General features: G+C 37.1%; 2 protein-coding genes across 3 annotated transcripts in view; one reads left to right on the plus strand and one right to left on the minus strand.

Annotated features, from left to right (window-relative positions):
* The window catches only part of LOC119075812, a 29,435-nt gene extending 12,398 nt beyond the window's left edge, over nt 1-17,037 (minus strand). The window contains exons 1-2 of one of the 2 annotated variants that reach the window (XM_037182379.1): nt 16,864-17,037; nt 1,306-1,608 (exon numbers count right to left, since the gene is read on the minus strand). In XM_037182379.1, the coding sequence (XP_037038274.1) occupies nt 1,306-1,448 (143 nt within the window). In that variant the 5' untranslated portion in view covers nt 1,449-1,608; nt 16,864-17,037. Of the gene's footprint in view, nt 1-1,305; nt 1,609-16,770 lie in introns of both variants that reach the window. The other variant, XM_037182380.1, reaches the window with a different exon arrangement.
* An 8,470-nt stretch (nt 17,038-25,507) lies between these two features.
* LOC119075802 (inactive serine protease scarface-like) lies at nt 25,508-26,841 on the plus strand. The gene is made up of 3 exons (XM_037182369.1): nt 25,508-25,623; nt 25,680-25,834; nt 25,947-26,841. The coding sequence occupies exons 1-3, from the start codon at nt 25,563-25,565 to the stop codon at nt 26,796-26,798; spliced, it is 1,068 nt and encodes a 355-aa protein (XP_037038264.1). The 5' UTR covers nt 25,508-25,562; the 3' UTR covers nt 26,799-26,841.
* Nucleotides 26,842-27,755: the final 914 nt, after the last annotated feature.

A 27,755-nucleotide genomic window follows, 5' to 3' on the forward strand; every position in this document is an offset into this window, starting at 1 on the left:
CTACCATTTTTTTTTGGCTCCAAGGGTGATTTTGAATTTTTGCCACACGGCCACGGCAAAAATTGAAATTGAAATGAAGTTCACGAATTCACCCGAAGCTGGGGATCCGTCTATTGTCACGGATTTGCATTACCTTCAGTCAGGGCTTATTTTTGCCTTCAGTTGCTCTAACAGCTCTAACACAACTACACCAGATTTTTAAACCGATTCAATCAGCTGTGTTTGGTATACACGTCTAACAATCCCCTTTTTTCCTGCTGCGAACCCTCGTACTGGCAACTCAATTGTGTAGTGGAAAGTAGTGGAGTTTACCATTATACTATTGAGTTGTTTTTAACGGCATTTTGAGTGGGGAAAGTAAGGTTTTTCAGGCGTGATAGGGTTTTTAGTCTCAGGTAAAATATTGTAAAATGTCAAACACCCACAAATTCTCAGTCCACTCCTGATAACATTCTATAAAATTTTGAATTTTCCTAGCACCTGCTGAATCTTCTAGAAATCCTATAAACTCAGAAAAATTATTTGTTCCTAACCTGTCCAGAAACCGTTAGTAAAATGACAATTTTCATTCAGAACAAAGCCACACATGCTTGTGACACTTTTTGATTTTTTTACAGATACGAAGTATCAAAACATCGAATGCTTACACTATATCAATTTGCACACGCACAAGTCTAGCGAATCATAATCGAAATGAAATTTCATTTCAATCCATCACTATCTTTACATACTCATTTCGATTATGATTCGCTAGACTTGTTCGTGTGAAAATTGATTTAGTGTTCGTGTATGACATGACATATGGTCTTTTTGAACTGCATATTAATGCATAACGTCGAAAGACGCATTTAAATCTTCCTCAGATCGTAACAGTGTCAGATTCTTTGAGTTTTGTAGACAACTTGTACCAGTGCCTAGTATATGATAGTCCGCGATAGTCCACGTAAGTACCTAGTATCTAATCTCAACCAATCCGACCATCAGGCTCGATTGTTTTGGGAGTTATTGTGGTTTATGAACACATTTTAACAAATGAAAATCTAGATATTCTATTTTAGTATATCGTTCGTGTTGTGAGGCCGTGCCTAACCAAAATTCAGAAAGCGAAAGTCTAGATCTTCATTTGTTCAACGAAATTCTTGTGGGATCGATTACAAATCACAACAATTACCAAATTAGAAAACGTGTTTCACTTTTCTCTACCTGTAACGTTATTAACTCCACACTCAAACTCTCACGGGAGGCCCCGAGAAAATGACGAATCAATTCAAACATCCGAATGAACATTCAATGAAATATTCTTACCGTCGATTCTTTGTCAATGTACGCGGTGTAATGCATTCAGTTAGTTCACGCGTGGAACACGGTCTGACTATAGGGCCACCGTCATTCTGTTCCGGAGGGTTTCGATACCGACGTTCAGTCAAACGGATTTTGGTGCACAGCATGACATCGATGATGTGGTTATGTATGTATGATGAAGTCTTTTATGCGATAATGGCTGTGAGATTGCTCATTTTAACGTGGACGGCAAAAAATTTTGTATTCAATTTCGTTCAATTGATCTGCTTACGAGAAATTCCTTAAATTTTGCGGAGCATAGAGGAGCTGTAATAGGAAAAAAACGTATTAATTTGATTGAAATTTCGTTAGAATACTAATTTCGAAATAAATATTTTTCGTTAAATAGGGAAGTAGGGAAATGCCGGTTCGAATATAATGTTCAAATGTAATAGAATTTTACTCACTAAGACCCCGGGAAATGAGTCATAACTTCATTGACATGAGGCTTACTCATTTTCCGGTGGCATAGTGAGTAAAATACTTAACGTAATTGTTTGGAACTTTATGCTTTTCCTTGTGTCCTTTGCCTTCGGCTGCAATATAGAGTTTCAAACAAGAGCGTAATCTACTACTTTTTTTTGTTTAATTCTAATACATTTCACAGATAGATGCTAATATGACGGCTGGGACGATCCACAATTCATACTCATAGAAAATTAATGAAACAAAATGTCGTTTGCCAGTTGCACATTTTTTCTGTTAATAACCATTGTCGCAAGACAGTCTTCAATACATAACGAGACCCTGACCCTAACCCTAACAAATACGCCTAACGGAAAAACGACAACGGAAATTAATAGTAATCAGTCAAAAAACCGTTGAAGGGTAAATGTGACGCAAGTCCTTTATCTCACTTAAAAAATGACTGATATCGCTTTGGGTGACGCATTGTGCGCCGTACGCAAAAATTTTATCAACAAAAAATTGACCCAAAAAATTTGTGAAAGAAAATTTTCCAAAAAGAAATTTGCGTCACAAGTGGCAGATGTTGACTGTTGAGTAACCTATTGTTAGGAAAATGGTTACAAAGTGTACTGAAAGAATTTAAACGGAAGAAAACCGAATCATCTGCCCATCTGTGACGCAAATTTCTTACTGTAAAATTTTCTTTCACAAATTTTTTGTTGATAAAACTTTTCAACTGTCATCCCAAAATTTAGGAACCAACCTTGGAACATCTCACTCATGTCGAAAATAACCCAAATCCATCAAAAAATGCGATGGAAGTTAGGTAGTGCCAGAGGAATCATTTGTCATCCCAAAATTTAAGAACCAATTTTGGAACACCGCAGTCATGTCGAAAATAACCCAAATCCATCAAAAAATCCGATGGAAGTTAGGTAGTGCCAGAGGAATCATCTGTCATCCCAAAATTTAGGAACCAACCTTGGAACATCTCACTCATGTCGAAAATAACCCAAATCCATCAAAAAATGCGATGGAAGTTAGGTAGTTCCAGAGGACTCATCTCTCATCCCAAAATTTAGGAACCAACCTTGGAACATCGCACTCATGTCGAAAATAACCCAAATCCATCAAAAAATCCGATGGAAGTTAGGTAGTGCCAGAGGAATCATCTGTCATCCCAAAATTTAGGAACCAACCTTGGAACATCTCACTCATGTCGAAAATAACCCAAATCCATCAAAAAATGCGATGGAAGTTAGGTAGTGCCAGAGGACTCATCCCAAAATTTAGGAACCAATTTTGGAACACCGCAGTCATGTCGAAAATAACCCAAATCCATCAAAAAATCCGATGGAAGTTAGGTAGTGCCAGAGGAATCATCTGTCATCCCAAAATTTAGGAACCAACCTTGGAACATCTCACTCATGTCGAAAATAACCCAAATCCATCAAAAAATGCGATGGAAGTTAGGTAGTGCCAGAGGAATCATTTGTCATCCCAAAATTTAAGAACCAATTTTGGAACACCGCAGTCATGTCGAAAATAACCCAAATCCATCAAAAAATCCGATGGAAGTTAGGTAGTGCCAGAGGAATCATCTGTCATCCCAAAATTTAGGAACCAACCTTGGAACATCTCACTCATGTCGAAAATAACCCAAATCCATCAAAAAATGCGATGGAAGTTACGTAGTGCCAGAGGACTCATCCCAAAATTTAGGAACCAATTTTGGAACACCGCAGTCATGTCGAAAATAACCCAAATCCATCAAAAAATCCGATGGAAGTTAGGTAGTGCCAGAGGAATCATCTGTCATCCCAAAATTTAGGAACCAACCTTGGAACATCTCACTCATGTCGAAAATAACCCAAATCCATCAAAAAATGCGATGGAAGTTAGGTAGTGCCAGAGGAATCATTTGTCATCCCAAAATTTAAGAACCAATTTTGGAACACCGCAGTCATGTCGAAAATAACCCAAATCCATCAAAAAATCCGATGGAAGTTAGGTAGTGCCAGAGGAATCATCTGTTATCCCAAAATTTAGGAACCAACCTTGGAACATCTCACTCATGTCGAAAATAAACCAAATCCATCAAAAAATGCGATGGAAGTTAGGTAGTGCCAGAGGAATCATTTGTCATCCCAAAATTTAAGAACCAATTTTGGAACACCGCAGTCATGTCGAAAATAACCCAAATCCATCAAAAAATCCGATGGAAGTTAGGTAGTGCCAGAGGAATCATCTGTCATCCCAAAATTTAGGAACCAACCTTGGAACATCTCACTCATGTCGAAAATAACCCAAATCCATCAAAAAATGCGATGGAAGTTAGGTAGCTCCAGAGGAATCCCAAAATTTAGGAACCAATTTTGGAACACCGCAGTCATGTCGAAAATAACCCAAATCCATCAAAAAATCCGATGGAAGTTAGGTAGTGCCAGAGGAATCATCTGTCATCCCAAAATTTAGGAACCAACCTTGGAACATCTGACTCATGTCGAAAATAACCCAAATCCATCAAAAAATGCGATGGAAGTTAGGTAGTGCCAGAGGACTCATCTCTCATCCCAAAATTTAGGAACCAACCTTGGAACATCTCACTCATGTCGAAAATAACCCAAATCCATCAAAAAATCCGATGGATGTTAGGTAGTGCCAGAGGAATCATCTGTCATCCCAAAATTTAGGCTCCACCTAAGGCTCCATCATCAGGCCTCACACGGAATAAAATCTCCTCCAACAATGGGAATGCTCTCAAAATCCTTGAACAATCATCAAAAGACATTGTGTCAACATAGGTGTCAATCTCGAGTTTTTTCACAGTCGGATGTTTATTCAATAAATTGGAGAATTGTCGAAGTTCACTCCTCCAAACGCAAATTGCCAGTGATTCGAGCTTATCGCAAATAAACGGAAATGTCCATACTGTAACTACGTCATCATCAAAGGGGTCAGTGCCAAAAACAACGTTTAACTCCTTCAGATTTTTGAAATGTAAATCTTCGCTGACCGGTTTCATGAGAATATCGCGCGGCTTAGGATTTGCGTGTAGTCTTATTTTGAGTTGCAATTTTTCCAGATTTTGGAAATCTTCGTTCCCATTCCAAAAATGAAAATTGTCGGCGTCGAACAGCACTTCGAACCATACGTTACCCGCTAAAGTTTTAATTTGAGGATTCGAACGCAATGCGATCGCAAAATTTCTTATTTTACATTTGTTCATGTCAGTGCAGTCAATCGTCAAATGTTCCAGATAAGGGAAACAGTTTGCTATGTATTCATTGTCCAAAGGTGGGACATCTTCACGAAAGCAAAAGCATCTTAATTCTAGTTCACGTAGTTTCGGGAATAATTCGTGCAATTTCTTTTAAGCTGGGAAAAACATGTCGCTCACCAGTTTTTCAACTTTTACAAATGGTTTTGTGAGTTTGATCAAGTCATGGCTCAAACAATCTTTCGAATTTTTTCCATAAAATTCGATTTTGGTCAAGGACTCGCTGCAATACTCGTTTATATATCCGATGAGTAGAGGTTCCCATTCATGAGCTCTATGAACTTGAATAAGTTCACTTTGCCTAGATTGACAATACGACGACGAAGGTTGAACTTGTCTAAAACAAAACCGGAATTCAATTTCAGAAAATAGATCGCCGAAACAGCGCAAGAATCGTCAGCCCAATTTCAATTGGCGAATTTCTATAGTTTTGTGAGACGAATGAAGGCGACCGTAGAATAAACCCTTGCAACATTTACAGGTGCGCTCATCATCGCCATTCCGAAATTTTAATACTTCGATGAAATGCACCAAGTTCCGACCATGCATCCGTTTGAAGACGTATCTGGCTGTGTCTCTCATTTCCTTATTGGAATCGGCAACGTTCAGAAGTTCTTCAATGGTCATGTGTCTTAAACAGTTCTCCAGACAATGAAAACCCAAATCCATAATTTGCACACTGCTTTCATTCGTGCTAAGTTCCATTGTTGTGTAATATGACCACACTGTTCGATGTATCGACAGAATTACAAATCAATCAGATAAAGATGACACATTGGCAACATTTACTTGGTTACACGGATGCACAATTACGCTAGGCTGATTATATGGTGGTGTAATCGACATTGACTTTTACCTGCTTCAACATCGTTCGAGAAGTATTTAGTCTGAAACAAAATGCCAGACGGGTTGCGCGTGATTTCAGTAGTCCGGTAAAGTAATTAGTTCTTCGATTGGACTTATATTTGCTGAATGGCAAGAATTTGAAATCCCAACAAAAATCTCTTCGAGAAAATTGTGACGCAGTCTTTGAAATACAATTTCTAAAATAAATTTTCTTGCTGGTCTGTTCCTGAACATTTGCCACTTTGCGACGCAGATTTTTTTGGTAAAATTTTGGTTGTTTCCAGTCAAATTTTTTTTGGTAAAAATTATTTGGGAGATGATGAGAAAAACTAAGCCAGCTTGTTTGAACTAAAATTGGGTGTAAAATTTAATTTTTGCGTAACGAAGCTGAAAGCGTTAACTCTAGCGATATCATTCATTTTAGAAATTGTACTTCAAAGACTGCGTCACACTTTTCTCGAAGAGATTTTTGTTGGGATATCAGTCGTTTTAGAAGTTTTAGAACACTGCTTTTTATAACAGTTTATAACAGAAATTCGGAAATTTGGCAAAATTTGAAAATTTGACGAAATTCGAAAATTTGACGAAAATCGAAAATTTGACGAAAATCGAAAATTTGACGAAATTCGAAAATTTGACGAAAATCGAAAATTTGACGAAAATCGAAAATTTGACGAAAATCGAAAATTTTACGAAATTCGAAAATTTGACGAAAATCGAAAATTTTACGAAATTCGAAAATTTGACGAAAATCGAAAATTTGACAAAATTCGAAAATTTGACGAAGAAAGTAATTCTCTATCTGACACCATTCAAGAAATATCTCCAAAACCCCAATTGCCCCACCCATTTCCAACTTTCGACATTTTTCACAAATGCCCTTCTGTTCTACTCGTAAAACTCTGAGACTTTGCCGAAGAAAGTAACTCTCTATCTCTCATAATCGCAAAAATATTAGTCCTTTCATCCTACGCTCGAGTAGCTCAAAATTTGGTCACTCTAATCACTCTAGCTCAAACGAATCTGCCCCGATTTTTTTAAATTATTTTTTTGTTCGATTCGTGTTACGAATACCTTTCATTTGATGAGTCGCACGCCTCTGTATGCTTCAATACAGCTAAGCTACAGCCGAAAACGCGTTCTCGACCCTCGAAAACCACACTCAGAAACCACTTCGAGGCCAATAAAACAAAATTCTGGTTTTTCCTGGGGTAATGGCGTATCACATTTTCATTTTTGTGCCCACCCTGAGGTTCCTGCAAAATTTCATGGAGATTGGCTGACTAGTTTCCGAGATCGACCGTCGATAGATAGATAGACAGATAGAAACATACAGAGTAAGTTGAAAGATTTTGATTGTTTGGGAAACGTTAATTTGGTGCATTTTCTATCAAAATGACCAACTTCAAAACGATGTATCTCCGGCAATTTTAAAGTTACATAGTCGAGTGATAGCTCGTTTTGCTCGTGTTTGAAGCGCGAATAAGATAGAATAGGATTTGTGGTGATACAGGCCAAAGGAAAGAAACTTAAATTCTCGCCTATATATAGTTGCCGCGTCTCAAAAAATTTTCTTCGTTCTTTTTTGGAAGTTAGACTGCGTCAAGTCCTCCGCTAACGCTCCGGACATGATCATGAGACATTCATTGAGTAAGAAAAAAAAATTAAAATCTTGTCGGTTAACAAATATTGGTCCATTTGAAAAACTAATTACTTCACCGGGCTACTGAGATCAAGCGCTACACACTGGCATTTTGTTTGATCAACATTCATTGAGTCGAAATTTAATTATTTTTTCATTTCACGCAAAAAAAACAATGCCTTAGCGCTAGAGGTTGAATTTAGGGTTGACGGTAAATTGGTGTCGAAAAAGCTAACGTTCCCTATGAGGTAACGCCAGTTTCTTCGGCGATAAATCCCGAACAATAACACTAAATGGTGGCGGGACATTTCTACACGGTCACTATCGTCATGAACGATATTATCGTCCAAAAAGCGATGATGTCGTTTTTGTGACGATATTATCGTTCTTAAAAATGTTATGGATATTTTCGTTTTCTTTACGATAATATCATTTTTCAGACGATATTGTCTCCTATTCTCCTAAAAAATGATGTAAAAGTTCCTAACGATATTGACCGTGTAGAAAGGTCGCGTCACCACAATAAATGTTAACAATACTGAGAAATATTTGAAGTTGTGCTCTGCTTGTCAGAATCACCTCCCAAATCTACGCTTTGATAAAGCTAGCAAGTTGTAAATGCAATCTGGAGCCGCATTTTTGATTTAATTGCTATTTAAGTTATTGTTTTCAAGTTTTTCTGTTGTAAATCATTAAAATTCTGTCTCTTAAAATGAAAAACAATCAGAATTTACAGGTTCTCTCGTTTGCCATAACGACGACGGTTATTTTATGGCCATTATTAGAATAGAGTTGAAAAAACACAACGCATAATCCTATCATGTTTCACCGATGAAGCTAAAAAATGTTTTTTTTTTCGTTTTTTTTTTCGTAAAGGTAAGAATAATAGAAAATAATCATAAATTTTTTTCCGTCCATTCTAGTCATCGTTTCTCTGCTGCGTGTATATATGTAACTATATATGCGTGCGTGAAATCTATTTTCATCCCTTAATTTATATCGTAGGTGTAGAATGAGAAAGAGATGGAATTTTGAAAATGTGTATAGTGAAAATATGTTGTGGATATTTTATGTGAATCTATTTTGTATATCTATTCGTACGCATATAAGAGGCACAGAGGTGGACTGAAATTTTGATACACAAAAAATGAACCAAATTCACACCGTAAATCCGATGCAAATTCAAAATGTAACGCACAACAACCAAATCAAAGGCTGCGTTGTATTTGTTCAAATCGCTTTATTTTCATTAATGAATGCGTTGAAATTTATTTTTTATGCTTAATTTCCACTTACCGAAAAAGTACTCCGTGTGAGAGACAAAATTGATTTTTTTTCTTCAGTTTTTGCTTTGTTTACTTGACAGTTTGCTCTCTCACGGCTCTCTCACAGAGTACTTTTTGTTGAGTGGAAACCATACATTAATTCAATGGTTCATTAATTCATTGATCTTCGGAAATTCAAATTCTAAAGCGCACTTACGGCGGGAATTTCTGATCAATAATCTCTCTGAGCACCGAGTCACGTCTGTCAAATATCGGGTCAGGCCATTTAAAGTTCACTCCGTTTAGCTCTTCATTTACTACACATCCTGGTTTAGAATGAAAGCTCCGCCATTTTGAGATTTCGATTTTCTGCAGGTTTTTTCTACTTACTGTACCTACACACACCGACTCGAAATTGACAGATGCGAAATTTTTCTTTCGTTCTTTGACATTAGGACAAAAGAAAAATTTCTCGCATCTGTCACTTTCGCATCGCTGTGTGAATGCACAGTTACTGTGGATTTATAGAGCGACGTATAGTGGCAAAATTAACAGAATTCTTTTGTTGTAGTGTCAATTTTGACATTGTACGTTGCCCAGACGTCGCTCTCTAACTGGCCAGTTAGACTTCATAGTCTGAGTAGTTGCGGTGGTTGTTGCCCAAAATGATTGTTGCCGGGATTCAGATGATCCAATCAGAATGACAGATATGTTCATAAAAATGTGGAGTGCGTTCGCTTTTCCATTTTTGTGTTACGTGAAAAAGCTGTCATTCCATCCCCGGGTCATTTTTTTTCGACCCTAAAAAGTATACACAGAATGAAATGAAATGAACGATGCGACCCATTCATAATGAATCTTGTGTACACATGTCTGAGTCAAACTTTAGGCGGAGGTAACATTAGAGCCGGATGTAATCCTATGGACTTGCTAACGTATAGAAATATACCAATTAACGCGGTTTCAGCTCATTATTAAATCGGAGGTAGAGCACCTAGCACCTTACACTTGAAAATACTCCGAACAGGTGACGGGGTGATTTCTTTATTTCAATGTGCGGCGGACTTTCGGATATTTGTGTTAAAATTCATAAAGTTTGAAGCCACATTATCATGACGTCGCCTTAAACTACATCTAAAACTGCATGAAGCAGTGGAAACAGTAAGGATTCAGAAGAAGAAGAAGAAGAAGAAGAAGAAGAAGAAGAAGAAGAAGAAGAAGAAGAAGAAGAAGAAGAAGAAGGAGGAGGAGGAGGAGGAGGAGAATAAGGAGAAGGAGAAGGAGAAGAAGAAGAAGAAGGAGAGTAGAAGAAGAAGGAGGAGGAGAATAAGGAGAAGGAGAAGGAGAATAATTAGGGTACAAAACGTTATACGAATATAGCCATTGATTGTCATTGTCCTGATTATGCCAATACTTTCACTTACCTAAAACCGTTCTCATATCTTCATATACCATTAGTACATTATATGGACGCAACTGAAACTGAATGCTGCTCTGTTCAACTATTTTAGAAATCTTGCAAGGGCAGCTGGATGCCAAATTCTTAGAAAAGGCTATATACTTTTTGTTAAAATTGGTACAGTTGTGCTCAAAAAATAGAAAAAAAAATGCATTCAAAGACAGTGGTATTATGCACATTCGGGAAAAGAATTGTTGAAAATCATTTCAGAAAATGCAGTTTTTTCGAGTGTGTATGCATTTTAGAACATTATTATATACATGGACCAGCTAGCACTCATCCATTTTCTGTAATGACGTGCATGTTGTTTTGAGTTGTTGTTTTTTTCGCCAATGAATGCTTCTTCTTCTTCTTCGTTTTTTTTCGTTGTTATAATGAATAATTCCACATTTTTTCACTCAGATATCATGTGAGAACAAAAAAAAGAATTGAGATCAAATTCATGTTTTATTGTGCCTTCTATATGCGTCATCTCGTCACCTGTAGTTTTTGTGATCGAAAGATTTGAATGGCATAGAGAATAATTTGAGGAAGGTTTTTCGGATGGATGAAGGGTTTGTTGTTATGGTTTTATAATATTATTCGAAAAACGAAAATATGTTTTAATTAACAAACAACCGACACCTGTGATATTCACTATTATATTGTTGGGTTGTTGATCACGATAAGTGTTTGCAGCAAAATAAAAAAATTGAAAAAAAATTCTCACGTTCGTCGTACCTATCTTTTCCAGAATTCTTTTAGAGCATGACTATTGTGATCGTTGCAAAAATTTAGTATAGAAAAACAGTTTGAGATGCGATATTCGTTGGCAACTTTTAAAAAATCGAAGAAGAAATCATCAACAGCCATTTGTATGATAACATATTTTAGTAATTGAATTCCAAAAATTTCTCAAGAATGCCTAAAACTCGTTAAAAATGCCTAAAAATCATTAGGAATGCCTAAAACTACTTAAAAATATCTGAAACTTTCTTAAAAATGCCTAAAACTCCTTAAAAACGCCTTAAGAATGTCTAAGAACTACTTAGGAATACAATTAAACTTCTTAAAAATGCCTAAAAACTTCTGCAAGTTGTCTAAAATTTCATAAGAATGCCTAAAACTCTTTTAAAATGTCTAAAAACTAATTTAGAATCTTTAAAATGTCTAAAACTCCCTCAAAAATGCCTAAAAACTTCTGAAAAATGCCTAAATTGTTTAAAAACACATACAACTTCCTAAGAATGTCTAAAAACTCTTTAAGAATGCCTTATAGCTTCTTAAATTTGTCTAAATCTCCATAAGAATGCCTAAAACTACTTAAAACTCGTTTAAAACGTCTTAAAAATGTTCAAAAAAATCCCTAAAAAATGCCTAAGAACTCACTGAAAATGCGAAATGCAATTCTTAAAAATGCCTAAAACTTCTTTAAGATGTCTAAAGCTCCTTAAAAATGTCTAGAAACTACCTGAAAATGCAAAAACTTCTTAAAAATGTCTAGAACTCCTTAAAAACACTTACAACTCCTTAAGAATGTCTAACAACTCCTTAAAAATGCAGTAAAACTTCACAAAAATGCCTTAGAACTCCTTAAAAATTCCAAAAATTACTAAATATTCTTAAAAAATTCCTAAATTCCGGTCAGAAGCGACAAAGACAACACCGACACGATCTAACACAAGAAGAGAAGAACCAAATTGCAAACGCGAGACTCGTAACACGATCAATGAAGAACACATCCCGGCCATAAATTAAAGCAATTATTCAACGGTGAAAGTCTAAATGACTACAAAATCAGGAAATTTTTTGCAAACGTCAGTCGCAGTTAAAAATCGTTATTGATTCCTACCAAATTATTTCATTAGTAGACGATACTCCCATTTCCCCAAAACATTATTCAATATTCAATCAGGTTCGTTGAAGATCACTAAATGTTCACAGACGTCAATCATATCACCCCTATCATTATCGAGTCTATTACGTCATTTGATTTGATTTTTTTCGATAGATTGATACAAAATCTATTACTTCATTTAGTGTTCATGTGTAATTTAACATCACATTGCTTAGATATGTCACTGTCGATATCAGATGATATCAGCATCCATAAGTAATAAGAGCAATAGACACAGTACGTGCATAAGTTATGGAATAAAAAAAAACTTTTTCTGGCCAAAAAGTTCTAGATGACCAAAGGGAGCAAGTACGCTTTGACCAGTGTTTAATCTGTATATGCTTAAACATACGAAGTAGTAGATTTTGGACCAAAGAAATTAATCAACCGAAGGAACAAACTTGCTTATACCTTAATATTTCTGCCGTGTTTCTAATAAAAAGTTTATTTATAAAAATATGTTAAGTTTTGTGGTTTGGCTCGGTTCGGAAATCATGCACCTCGAACCGACTATGTTTTACAGACATTTCTACGTGTTCACATTCTGACAACTCAAAATTTAAGTCTGCAATTAGACAATCAAGCGAAAAATTCGCCAGAACATATTGCCTCGCAACAACATAGAAAACAAACAATAAAAAAAAATCTCAAACATCCACTATATATCCTCTATATACTATACCTATACAATGTGTATACCATCCATAGATACAAGACAAAAAAATGTATTTCAATAATATTTATGACATGAAATCTGATACAGTTGAGAGTCGTGCCGAACAAGAACAAAGATTTTTGCTGCTGGTTTAGGAACAGCAACAGCAGTCAGTGCTTTAGAAAAATTAAATGCTTACGACATGTTATTTCACTAAAATATATTTAGGTCATAGCTTACAATATTACATACACAAATGAAGCATTTTTCCCTCGATTGATTTGACTTGATTTAATTTTTTCTTTCGATCTTCGTTCTTTTTCATTCAATTTGAAACTAGGAGACTGTCATACTAGTCTGGTTCTGGTCTCAAAATCGCTACAAGCTTGATTAGAAGCGACTTAATAGATTTCTTTTTAACCTTTTAACCTTTTAATAGAACTAAGGATCCGGTATACATGAATATCAATATGCAGCGAATTAGTGAATTATAATAAAAATGAAATTGGATAGATTTAACTGCGTTTCGAATAGTGTGACGATGCCAATAATTTTTTTTTTTTAAAGACATCGTCAAATCCAGCATTTTTGAAATCTTTCAGAATTCAACAATGACAAGAACATTCCAGCAAGGGTGACTAGACTACACAACGTTCCAAATTCATACGAGGCATTTTTTTTGTCCTAATTAGATTTAATTTCAAATAATTGAAGCATGAATTAAACATTTGATAGCATTATAATACACACACCAGCTCAGCCTAAGTATATCTCTCCGTACCAAAAACCTATGGAATATGAGAGGTTTCGTTTTGTGTAAATAAATATGAATTTGATTATGTGTGAATGATGTGACAGGTGAGACATTCCAAATGATTTTTTTTTATTATTCTGTTAGAACCATCGGGGATTAAGTTTTAAATGCTAACTGGAGACAGACAAATAATTTGAGATTTTTTTTTTGGTCAATAAAAGCAACAGTCAATGTATCTACCAATGTTGTTGTATCTAACTATTTCTGAAAATGAAATGCATTTTGTCTTATTGAATTTATATCAAGTAGATATGGGAAGGATTTGAGATAATTTTGCGTGAGGTTCGTTTGGTTTTAAGAGGATGTTGGCGGAAAAATAACATTTCGTGGAGGGAAGGTTTTTTATCGTTCGCGAGGCGTTCAACAAGATGGCTGCTGTCGGCCATTTTGTTGGGACTCTAAAATAATCTACTTATGAAACTCTATAACTTATCCGTTGAAACCAACTTGCTCCCTGCCCTAAAACAGCAAAAATTATTTTTCAAGTTTGCTGTGGGATTAACCCTATTTTCTCCACTCAAAAGGTCATGAGAAAATGTCGTTTTGTTGACGTCTTGTCAAATGACACTTTGATAGAGAAAAGGTCTATTTTCTCGCCTCTTGTTTTGACAGGGGAGAACAGAAGCAAATTTTCTTCCCCGAACTGTCACCTTTGTTTTTGTTTTGAACCGGTAATATTGTTGAACCCGTAACAACTTTCAAAGAGTGGCTAGAAAACTCAAAGTTTTTTCCGATTTATCTTTCGCTCATGTCGAAAATTTAAGAACCAACCTTGGAACACCGCACTTTTGCGCAAATAACCCAAATCCATCGAAAAATCTGGTGGAAGTTAGGAAGTGTCAGAAGAATCATCTCTCGTCCCAAAATTTAGGAGCCAACCTTGGAACGTCTCACTCATGTCGAAAATATACCAAATCCATCAAAAAATCCGATGGAAGCTAGGTAGTGCCAGAGGAATCATCTGTCATCCAAAAATTTAGGAACCAACATCGGAACACCTCACTCATGTCGAAAATAACTCAAATTCATCGAAAAATCTGATGGAAGTTAGGAAGTGCCAGAGGAATCATCTGTCATCCCAAAATTTAGGAACCAACCTCGGAACTCCACACTAATGTCGAAAATAATCAAAATCCATAAAAAAATCCGATGGAAGCTAGGTAGTGCCAGAGGAATCATCTGTCATCCAAAAATTTAGGAACCAACATCGGAACACCTCACTCATGTCAAAAATAACTCAAATTCATCGAAAAATCTGATGGAAGTTAGGAAGTGCCAGAGGAATCATCTGTCATCCCAAAATTTAGGAGCCAACCTTGGAACGTCTCACTCATGTCGAAAATATACCAAATCCATAAAAAAATCCGATGGAAGCTAGGTAGTGCCAGAGGAATCATCTGTCATCCAAAAATTTAGGAACCAACATCGGAACACCTCACTCATGTCAAAAATAACTCAAATTCATCGAAAAATCTGATGGAAGTTAGGAAGTGCCAGAGGAATCATCTGTCATCCCAAAATTTAGGAGCCAACCTTGGAACGTCTCACTCATGTCGAAAATATACCAAATCCATCAAAAAATCCGATGGAAGCTAGGTAGTGCCAGAGGAATCATCTGTCATCCAAAAATTTAGGAACCAACATCGGAACACCTCACTCATGTCGAAAATAACTCAAATTCATCGAAAAATCTGATGGAAGTTAGGAAGTGCCAGAGGAATCATCTGTCATCCCAAAATTTAGGAACCAACCTCGGAACTCCACACTAATGTCGAAAATAATCAAAATCCATCAAAAAATCCGATGGAAGCTAGGTAGTGCCAGAGGAATCATCTGTCATCCAAAAATTTAGGAACCAACCTTGGAACACCTCACTCATGTCGAAAATAACCAAAATCCACCGAAAAATCCGATGGAAGCTGGGTAGTGCCAGAGGAAACATCTGTCATCCCAAAATTTAGGAACCAACCTAGTGGAAGTGAATACTTGATGATCCCCACAATTTCCAACAAGAAAAAAAAATCCCAAAACAACACACACATTTCGCATTTGTATGGAGGCTTTTGGGAGCTCTAGCTCCCAAGATATAGGAACTAACTAACTAACTAACGTAGGCAACTAGAGCTATCTGAAAAAACGAAATTTTGTTTAATTTCATACAAAAACCAAAATTACGAAATTCAATGTCTCTGCCAAATCGTAACCTACTTAAACGTGTGGTAGCCCGTTGAACTCGTATGGATGCCCAGATTCGAAATATGTAAGTTTTGGGGTCGTTGGAGTTAAGGGTGAAAGTCAAAAAGTTGCTGTAAATATGCTCCGCCGTCAAAAAAAAACATTTTTGGTAGTGGACTTACGTCAGGAACGCTTCCTAACGTGCTGGCATGATAAGAATGAAAAGCATCAACGCACTCCAAGAACAGGCACTAGTCCAAAATTCTCATATAAATTCAGTTGGTATAGACTCCTGTGTTACGAACGTTCCATACAAAATAAGACGTCAAATTTCCCTTTAAAAAAATCTGTTCTTGTGCCTGTTATGTGATTGCGTTGAAAGCAACGACACAGAAAGTAACGACCTCAAATTTGAGTTCTTTTTTTGTCGTAGATTGAGTTAGTTAACGCAGAGAAGTAGTAGATTTTGCCTCAAACACTCGAATTTAGCCATGATATGCCTTGTCCTTTAGAAAAGATTTGGCGTTTGATTAAGATACGTGCAAGCAATGGATGAAGGCTAAAATTTTGTATTAGAACCAGAACTTGGAGAAAGATAAGGGATCTGGATTCGTTATGACAGTTATGTAACTAGTTCGATTAACATCGTCCACCCAACTAGTTTAACAATTTAATAGATTGTGGATTTGAGCACTGTTTCACAGGACTCTCAATGATTGACGCTGTCGGCAAGTCGGTCACATCTGTCACTTCACCGAACAATATTTTCATAGACAATGTGATCGAAAATTTGATTTCCTAACAAATTGTGGATTCCATTGTGGATTGGAATCCACAAAATTTGGATTTTTTAAATTTCGTATCTTAAAAGACCGACTCGAAGGCAGTGCCATCGCCGATTTTGCGGTAGTGACGATGACAATTTCCACAATCTATTCATTGAATTTGCACTAAACATTTAAATAATTGGCTCAAACTTCCATTAAATTTAAATGTTCGTTGAACTCACATTTAACTTCAATTAAATAATTTTCATCGTATCATAACAACAACAAACAACGAAATGAACAAATTTCACCAAAACAATAATCGTTATAATTACCGCTATAAATGCACCAAACCAACACCCAGCAAATAATGTGTGTAACTGCATTAAAAACTTAAACTTTTGTTTCGATCCGAAAATTTTGCTTCGTTTACAATAAAAGCGCTTACAAATCAAAACACGTTACTGTGTTCCGCGGATTTTCATCGCGATATGCCAGTTATTCGAAACATTTTCACGACAGACTGTTTGCCTTTTGAAGCTTTTCCAGCTTTTCTTTCTATAATATGTATAAACAGCATCGAAACGATATCCGTTTATAATGCTGATGTTATGCGAGGGGAAAATCGTGCAGGGAATTAGCGGGACATTGGGACATACATGTCATTCGAATTTTGTTGAATTAAAATTTTTCCAGAACTAACTTCACTTCTGTTCTCGTTCACCGAAGTATATAATACAGAGAAATGATAAGTTGTGTCGAGATACGCCTGTGTCGAGATACGCCTGTGTCGAGATAGAAGGAACATTGGAATGACAGTTGGCTTCTGTGGTAGAGAATGGAAGCCAGTTACATACAAATTCTCTAACATTTGCTCCCATCTGAGCCAACTGTCATTCACAGGTCCCTTCTATTTCGCCACAGTAGTACCAACTTATCATTTCTCTGATAGAAATATTTGTTTGCGTTAAGTTTGCAGCTAGTGGTGAGGTGAATTTTATTACATACAAACTTAGCAGGTGCAACAACACACGAAAATGTGTCGATGGCAACATTAAAGAAATGAATTCATCTGACAGTCAGGATCCGTAAAATTCTCTGATCCGCTGAGGGTTTACATTACCTTTAGCGTTTGTTTACTTTACTCGTTGACATGTACATTGAAAACATTTTTAATCGAAAACGACCCGAACTCCTAACTTGGTAGATTTACAACAGAGAAATGATAAGTTGGTCCGCCTGTGGCAAGATAGAATGCGCATGAAGGATGATAGCTAAATTCTATGTGAGAGAATTTCATTTGGGCCTGCATCTTCGATAGCGCCCAGCTGTCATCCTCATGCACATTCTATCTCTCCACAGGCGTACCAACTTATCATTTCTCTGATTTACAAGAAAATGAAACTTGACGAAATTTTTGTATTTTCTCCAACTTCCAAGTCACAGGCAGTAGTTGACAGCTGAAAGAACTTGTGAAGAAAAGTTGGAAATTGCATTTTCTCGCTAAGATCTCGCCAGAAAAAGCGACAAAAGGCTAATCGTTGTCACTTCAGTGATGTCACCAACTTTAAACTTTTCTGAGAAATGATGACAGGTGGCGCTACAGGTAGAATAAATATGTCGAATGACGTTTAACACTTTGACAGCCATGCATTCAATACGTCAAAATGCAATGTAAAATCATGACGTATTGGATGCATGGCTGTGAAACGTCATTCGACTTATTCATTCTGGTATCAGTGTAGCGCCACCTGTTGTCATTTATCTGGTAAAGTTGAATCCACAGTGGTCCGTTTTGCATCCATTTTCCTGCCGTTTGTTTGACAATTGGAATTAAAACAATGTAAAGGTCAACGGTCCTGACTCTTCTGCGATACATACTTTACGGACGTCACCAACGCACTTCAACGCATGAGTAGTACTCCAGAGTCCCGAAACTGGACAGTGTATCAAACAAATTTTGGCACTGCAAAAAATGTGGAAAAGTTCTTTTTTCACACAAAATAGTACTCTATTTGACAGCTGTCACTCGAAGCACTTTTGCTTGACGTTGACGTCACCTAATGGAATGAAATGTGATACATCTCTGGTCTCATTGACTTGACCTTCGATCGGTTTAGGTGCTCGCTACATCTCAGAGAAAGAAGAAATAACAGTGCAGCGAGTGGAACACATTTTCGGCTGGTGGTTTTCCCCCTTAGTATATTGTACCTACAGCTGTATTATATAGGTTGATAGGTACATCGAAATGTTATAGAAATTTTTGTTTTGAATGAACTTAAGTATAACGCAAATGTGTATAGCTGGAACAAAAACCGTACTTGGGTAAAAACGTAAAATTCCTTTTTCCGTTTTATATGTTTATTTATACATCAGATAGATAGATTATTAGCAACCATACAAGAAATTATATGTAAAATAATATGAACGCGCGCGGGCAACCTCTTTTATCTAGCGGGGGGAAGAGGAAAAGCGAAATCGCAAAAATTAATATATTTATCCATTCGACTGGTGAGGGCGAGGTGAGGGAGAGGGAGATTGTATCGTCAATCGGAGGGAACAAAAACAGGTGTAAAATAGCTGATGTTAAGAAACAATAATGCCACTCGCTCTCTTCACTGCGTTATACATTCGATATTACAAACACACAATATGCTTCGGATGCCATGGAAAATTGATAATACAGCATAATGCCTGTGCCGATGCGATGACATGAAAATAGGCTGTCAGATTTGTATAATCGTTTGAATATTTATGGTTGATATTTCGGTGAAAATTTTGTTTGCCAAGACATTTTGGATATTTGAGTGTGTATTCGATACTCTTCTGCTGTTGCTGTTTTTTTTTCGCTTCTGTTCGGTGGAGAGAGAGACACTTTGGCACGATACTTAATGTGGTATACAGATCAATAGATATTTATAAAACGTATGCTTATACCATTGAATGGAAAACCAGTTCGTGGAGCTTTTGATGTTATTTTTTTCGAGGGGTTGTAGTGTAAACTGCGATGCTTGCTCGGGCTTAGTTTAAAGTTAATATTTGAAATGCGAATAGTTTGATGTTTCAGGGGTGGAAACTATTTATCAAAAAACCCTTAAAGGGTAGATGTGACGCAAGTCCTTTATGTTACTAAGGAAATAACTGATATCGGTAAGAGTGACTCATTCTGCGCCTGAACGCAAAAGTTTATCAACAAAACATTTTAGAGAGAAAATTTTACAAAACAAAATTACAAGTGGCAGATGATTCGGGTTTCTTCCGCTTAAATTCTTTCAGTTAATAACTATTTTCCTAACAATAGTTTCCTCAACATCTGCCACTTGTGACGCAAATTTCTTTGTAAAATTTTCTTACTAAAACTTTTTGGGTCAATTGTTTGTTGATAAAACTTTTGCGTACAGACGCAGAATGCGTCAACCTCAGTAATATCAGATATTTTGTAAGAAAGATAAGGAACTTGCGTCACATTAATCCTTTAAGGGCTTTTTGACAACATTAAAAAACCTTATGGAAGTTAGAGAATTCTAAAGAAATCTCGCTGAATCCCAAAATCTAGAAACCATCCTTGGAACACCTCGCCCATGTCGAAAATTTAGTACCAAACTTAAAACCCCACACTGATATCGAAAAAAACCCAAATCCATCGAAAAATCCGATTGAAGTTAGGCAGTGCCAGAGGAATCATCTGTCATCCCAAAATTTAGGAACCAACCTTGGAACACCTCACTTATGTCGAAAATAACCCAAATCCACCGAAAATTCCAATGAAAGTCAGGAAGTGCCAGAGGAATCATCTGTCATCCCAAAATTTAGGAACCAACCTTGGAACACCTCACTTATGTCGAAAATAACTAAAACCCATCGAAAAATCCGATGGAAGTTAGGTAGTGCCAGAGGAATCATCTGTTATCCCAAAATTTAGGAACCGACCTTGGAACACCTCACTTATGTCGAAAATAACCCAAATCCACCGAAAATTCCAATAAAAGTCAGGAAGTGCCAGAGGAATCATCTGTTATCCCAAAATTTAGGAACCAACCTTGGAACACCTCACTTATGTCGAAAATAACTAAAACCCATCGAAAAATCCGATGGAAGTTAGGTAGTGCCAGAGGAATCATCTGTTATCCCAAAATTTAGGAACCAACCTTTGAACACCTCACTTATGTCGAAAATAACCCAAATCCACCGAAAATTTCAATGAAAGTCAGGAAGTGCCAGAGGAATCATCTGTCATCCCAAAATTTAGGAACCAACCTTGGAACACCTCATTTATATCGAAAATAACCAAAACCCATCGAAAAATCCGATGGAAGTTGTGAAGTGCCAGAGGAATCATCTGTCATCCCAAAATTTAGGAACAAACCTTGGAACACCTCACTTATGTCGAAAATAACCAAAACCCATCGAAAAATCCGATGGAAGTTAGGTAGTGCCAGAGGAATCATCTGTTATCCCAAAATTTAGGAACCGACCTTGGAACACCTCACTTATGTCGAAAATAACCCAAATCCACCGAAAATTCCAATAAAAGTCAGGAAGTGCCAGAGGAATCATCTGTTATCCCAAAATTTAGGAACCAACCTTTGAACACCTCACTTATGTCGAAAATAACCCAAATCCACCGAAAATTTCAATGAAAGTCAGGAAGTGCCAGAGGAATCATCTGTCATCCCAAAATTTAGGAACCAACCTTGGAACACCTCATTTATATCGAAAATAACCAAAACCCATCGAAAAATCCGATGGAAGTTGTGAAGTGCCAGAGGAATCATCTGTCATCCCAAAATTTAGGAACAAACCTTGGAACACCTCACTTATGTCGAAAATAACCAAAACCCATCGAAAAATCCGATGGAAGTTAGGTAGTGCCAGAGGAATCATCTGTTATCCCAAAATTTAGGAACCGACCTTGGAACACCTCACTTATGTCGAAAATAACCCAAATCCACCGAAAATTCCAATAAAAGTCAGGAAGTGCCAGAGGAATCATCTGTTATCCCAAAATTTAGGAACCAACCTTGGAACACCTCACTTATGTCGAAAATAACTAAAACCCATCGAAAAATCCGATGGAAGTTAGGTAGTGCCAGAGGAATCATCTGTTATCCCAAAATTTAGGAACCAACCTTTGAACACCTCACTTATGTCGAAAATAACCCAAATCCACCGAAAATTTCAATGAAAGTCAGGAAGTGCCAGAGGAATCATCTGTCATCCCAAAATTTAGGAACCAACCTTGGAACACCTCATTTATATCGAAAATAACCAAAACCCATCGAAAAATCCGATGGAAGTTGTGAAGTGCCAGAGGAATCATCTGTCATCCCAAAATTTAGGAACAAACCTTGGAACACCTCACTTATGTCGAAAATAACCAAAACCCATCGAAAAATCCGATGGAAGTTAGGTAGTGCCAGAGGAATCATCTGTCATCCCAAAATTTAGGAACCAACCTTGGAACACCTCACTTATGTCGAAAATAACCCAAACCCATCGAAAAATCCGATGGAAGTTAGGAAGTGCCAGAGGAATCATCTGTCGTCCCAAAATTTAGTAACCAATCTTTGAACACTGCACTCATGTCGAAAATAACCCAAATCCATCAAAAAAAAAACAGTCGGAAGTTGCTGTAGATGTGTTCCTTAGTCCCATTTGTTAACTTTCTTGGAAGTGAACTTGCGTCACGCCCGCTTACAAACATGCGGGCATGCTAGCTTTTGTTTGACTTTGTTAATATCCTGCAGGAATTAATGTAAATTTACTTGTTGTAAACTTGTCGCATCATTAATGCCATTTTCGATTTGTCATTAATACCCTCGAAACGACAAAAATAATTTCCATTCTATTTTTAACTTAACTGTTGTTTAATGTGTGTGTACAAAGTTTAACCTACTTGTGTGTATATATCCCGCGGGGAACCGCAAAAGGGAAAATTTATTGACAACAAAATCTTTTCGAAATTTATTCGCGAATATCCTTCGTTCAATATATGTCTGTCATGAGTGCAGGCAATTTTATTTTTGAATAATGCAGACGTTAATGTGCATTTCTCGAAACTTGACAAGTAATAAAGTCAATTATAAAATCAACTGGAAAGCTCCACAAAGGGGTGAACTGCACCAACAATTTTATATGATTTTGGATGAATCTCGAGGGATATGCAGTGAAGAAATCTAATGGCTCTAAGATATTTCGTCGAATAAATACTATTCTAGAGGAATGGTCAAGGTTTTCGTTTTCAATCTCTGCGCAACTAAGCAACATCATACATATATGTTGAGCTATATTGAACTATTTAGACCCAGATCGAGTTGTATAATTGCCACTTTAGGTGTAAGCTGGCCTGGCAACACTGTCATCAAAGATCACGATACGTCAAAGATATATGGAAAAATGGGAGAGAGAAATAAATGACAACTCTTTTTCATAGATAATCGGAAGTGCCGATACTAACTATACAATCAGCTCTGGGTCTCAGCTAAATATAGTGGTCTGTACTGCCCTACAAAACACATAAAAAACTTAGTGCAAAAGAAATGAAAGATTTTGAGAGAGTAAATGTTTGTATTAAGTTTTTTTTTATGCGTTGTAGGGCAGTGAAGCCATATAGGGATCATACCAGCGTTACCTGCTTTACATTCTCAGAATTATGTACGAAATTCTTAGAAATTTTTGGAAGAATTTCTCTTGCATTTTGTAGAATGTACCTGAGCTCATTATAGTTCTCACAGTTGCGACCTTAAGCCATTTTAATAGAGATAATACAAGGAGAAGTAATGGAGAGACTGAAATATGGAGAGCAGTTTCAAGTTGAACGAATGTAATGGACAGGACAACTAACTATTGCGTACAAGTGGAAATTGGTGCTGGCAGTTGGTACTGGAAAAATGGTAGCGTAAATTGGCACTGGAAAATTGGTACCGGAAAATTGAAGCTGGAAATTGATACTGGAAAATTGGTAGAGGATGATTGATGCTGGAAAATTGATACAAGAAAATTGGTTGTGGAAAATTGGCACTGGAAAATCGGTACTGGAAAATTGATACAGAAAAATTGGAACTGGAAATTAGTAATCGGTATTGGAAGTTAGTACTAGAAATCGGTACTGGAAATTGGTAGCGTAAATTTGAACTGGAAATTGGTTGTGGAAAATTGGTGCTGCAAAATTGGTGCTGCAAAATTGGTACTGGAAAATTGGTTGTGGAAAATTGAAACTGGAAAACCGGAACTGAAAATTGGTACTGGAAAATTGTAACTGGAAAATTGCAACTGGAAATTGGCACTGGAAAATTGGTACCGGAAAATTGAAGCTGGAAATTGATACTGGAAAATTGGTAGTGGATGATTGATGCTGGAAAATTTGTACCGGAAAATTGGAGCTGGAAATTGATACTGGAAAATTGGTAGTGGATGATTGATGCTGGAAAATTGATACAAGAAAATTGGTTGTGGAAAATTGGCACTGGAAAATCGGTACTGGAAAATTGATACAGTAAAATTGGAACTGGAAATTAGTAATGGAATATCGGTATTGGAAGTTAGTACTAGAAATCGGTACTGGAAATTGGTAGCGTAAATTTGAACTGGAAATTGGTTGTGGAAAATTGGTGCTGCAAAATAGGTGCTGCAAAATTGGTACTGGAAAATTGGTTGTGGAAAATTGGAACTGGAAAACCGGAACTGAAAATTGGTACTGGAAAATTGCAACTGGAAATTGGTATTAGAAGTTGGTACTGGAAAAATGGTAGTGTAAATTGGCACTGGAAAATTGGTACCGGAAAATTGAAGCTGGAAATTGATACTGGAAAATTGGTAGTGGATGATTGATGCTGGAAAATTTGTACCGGAAAATTGGAGCTGGAAATTGATACTGGAAAATTAGTAGTGGATGATTGATGCTGGAAAATTGATACAAGAAAATTGGTTGTGGAAAATTGGCACTGGAAAATCGGTACTGGAAAATTGATACAGTAAAATTGGAACTGGAAATACCGTAATGGAATATCGGTATTGAAAGTTAGTACTAGAAATCGGTACTGGAAATTGGTAGCGTAAATTTGAACTGGAAATTGTTGCTGGAAAATTGGTGCTGCAAAATTGGTGCTGCAAAATTGGTACTGAAAAATTGGTTGTGGAAAATTGGAACTGAAAATTGGTACTGGAAAATTGGAACTGGAAATTGGAACTGGAAATTGGTGCTGGAAAATTGGTACTGGAAAATTGGTACAGGAAAATTGGTACTGGAAAATTGGTGCTGGAAATTGGTAATGGAAATTGGTACTGGAAGTTATATCAGGAAACAGGAATTAGATCTGCAATTCAGATTAGAAATTAGGCTGGAAGTATGACATCAACTTTTTTTAATCGAATTAAATTGTGAAGAAGTGTTAGGTCAATCAGAATGAGTGTTGGAGTTTAGTAGTAAGTGTCCCTTGAAGAAAATTGTAATTCGTATCTCAGTCTTAGCCAGGTACTTATTCCATTCAATTTATTCTGGTCTTTTGTCTGACCTATAAGAAAATAAAGCGAAAATATTCTTCACGTAAAATAGTCAACTTTCGCATCGGCGAACTGCTACGCAATGTTTCACTTCCGCATGAAGCAAGCAATCATGGATCAAGACAAACTTGTATAATTTGCCAGAATAAAAACGATTGAAATATCAACGAAATACGGTGGTTTGAACCTTGTTTTGATGGTCTTATGTGAACGATTGATAGAACTTTACATATCAGAACAGGATCGACAAAATCATAATCTACGAAAGCTGCATTGAACTTTCGGAGAACTACGGCTGACCGTTTTTATTGTTATGTTAAAATACACAATGTGTGTGTAGTGTACGTACAGCTTTTAAGCCACTTGGTTAAATTAAAAACTGGTTTTCGTGGAACATCTTATTACCATCATTCGGATTTGTTTATTTATCATCATCGTCAGCATCACAAGACATATGACATCAATTTCGATCAGTATCACACGAGACCAGCGACTGTTCGTACTTTCGATTTTTTTTTTGGTTCACAGCACGATGAAGTGTTTGAATTTTTCATATTTCTTTCTGGCATTGCTTAGTTGTGCAACGGCACAAGGTAGGGTGATATTTGTGTTTAGGGCTTCGTTTTGTTAATTTTCAAAATTTCACCAGTTGCAGAACAAGAAGGACTTGACTTTGTATCGGAGGCAGCAGATGCAGCAGAGGCAACAATCGCTTGTAATGGAAAAGGGAAAGTATGTGTGTACCCTAGCCAGTGCGACAGTGGATTCATAGAAGGTAACAGCCTTCCACGAAGCTATAACTATGTAAGTGATTCAAAATTGGCGCCCAGACATTTTTTTTCATAACGAAAGGTCAAAGGTCACCGTGTCACATACGAGTTTTTTCCTAGTGAGTTAATTAGAACAAATATTTTAGACGGACCTCTGTCATGCCACAACTGTTTGCTGTACCATTAAACCATGGGATTCAGAGTATGCCGACGAATGTGCCATTCGAAGCTTAAACACATCACCACAAGGACCCACACCGTTAAACGCCAATTTTGCCGAATTCCCATGGCAGGCGATGATCTTACGTGAGAGCACAAAATCGTTGCTGTGCGGTGGTGTGATCATTAAAAAGAATTTCGTCCTGACCAGCGCCGACTGTGTAGCCGAACAGAAGTCGATCGATGTGCTGACCAAAGGCGGCGAATGGAAGTTGGGTAGTGATGACGAGGGGAAACCGTTTCAACTTGTCCGCTTGAAGTCCATCTCACTGCATCCGGATTACGATCACACAAAATTGTCGCACAATTTGGCTGTGTTACATTTGGAGCGTGATTACAAGTTCGACGAGCACATTCGGCCGTTGTGTTTGGATGGATCGGACAACTTACCGGATACAGGTGATCAAAAATTGTGCATCATCACCGGATGGGGTCGAGAGGCACTGAGGATACACCAGAAAGATGCCATTGAACAGTACACCAATTTAACATTTATTCCAGCAGAAGACTGTACGCGAACGCTGGGTAGCGAAAATTTCAATCCTGACATTTCGGCGTGTGCTGTAGCTGATTCGAATGCTTGTAATTTTGATTTTGGCAGTGCTTTGGCCTGTCAACGGGAAAAGGATTCGCAGCATTTTGTGTTGAAGGGAATTTATACGCACAATAGTGGCTGCTTTGAGCCGTCAGCTTATGGAAGTGAAAAGCCCACATTGGTGTTTGTGAGACCAGATGTTAAATGGCTCAACCGTATTACGAAACCGAAATGGAACGAGTAAATTTTTGTAAATAAATTTTTCAGCCTTAGCCACAATTAAATAGACAAAATTTTGTATCATGAGAAGAATTTCAATTTAAAAATTTGTAAGAAAACAATTTTACAAAAAAAATTGCGTCACAAGTGCCAACAAGTGCCAGAGGAATCATCTGTCATCCCAAAATTTAGGAACCAACCTTGGAACACCTCTCTCATGTCGAAGATAACCCAAATCCATCGAAAAATCCGATGGAAGTTAGGTAGTGCCAGAGGAATCATCTGTCATCCCAAAATTTAGGAACCAACCTTGGAACACCTCACTCATGTCGAAAATGACCCGAATCCATAAAAAAACCGATGGAAGTTAGGTAGTGCCAGAGGAGTCATCTGTCATCCCAAAATTTAAGAACCAACCTTGGAACACCTCACTCATGTCGAAAATAACCCAAATCCATCGAAAAATCCGATGGAAGTTAGGTAGTGCCAGAGGAATCATCCCTCATCCCAAATTTTAGGAACCAACCTTGGAACACCACACTCATGTCGAAAATAACCCAAATCCATCAAAAAATCCGATGGAAGTTAGGAAGTGCCAGAGGAATCATCCCTCATCCCAAATTTTAGGAACCAACCTTGGAACACCACACTCATGTCGAAAATAACCCAAATCCATCAGAAAATCCGATGGAAGTTAGGTAGTGCCAGAGGAATCATCCCTCATCCCAAATTTTAGGAACCAACCTTGGAAAACCTCACTCATGTCGAAAATAATCAAAATCCATCAAAAAATCCGATGGAAGTTAGGAAGTGCCAGAGGAATCATCCCTCATCCCAAATTTTAGGAACCAACCTTGGAACACCTCACTCATGTCGAAAATAATCAAAATCCATCGAAAAATCCGATGGAAGTTAGGTAGTGCCAGAGGAATCATCCCTCATCCCAAATTTTAGGAACCAACCTTGGAACACCACACTCATG

The sequence above is a fragment of the Bradysia coprophila genome, unplaced genomic scaffold (assembly GCF_014529535.1).
Source record: "Bradysia coprophila strain Holo2 unplaced genomic scaffold, BU_Bcop_v1 contig_232, whole genome shotgun sequence".
In the NCBI taxonomy this organism is placed as follows: domain Eukaryota; kingdom Metazoa; phylum Arthropoda; class Insecta; order Diptera; family Sciaridae; genus Bradysia; species Bradysia coprophila.

Coding starts and splice junctions, on each gene's coding strand:
- LOC119075802 (XM_037182369.1), top strand. CDS start 25,563: ATGAAGTGTTTGAATTTTTCATATTTCTTTCTGGCATTGCTTAGTTGT. Junction 25,624..25,679: donor TAGTTGTGCAACGGCACAAG/GTAGGGTGATAT, acceptor AAATTTCACCAG/TTGCAGAACAAGAAGGACTT. Junction 25,835..25,946: donor TTCCACGAAGCTATAACTAT/GTAAGTGATTCA, acceptor CAAATATTTTAG/ACGGACCTCTGTCATGCCAC.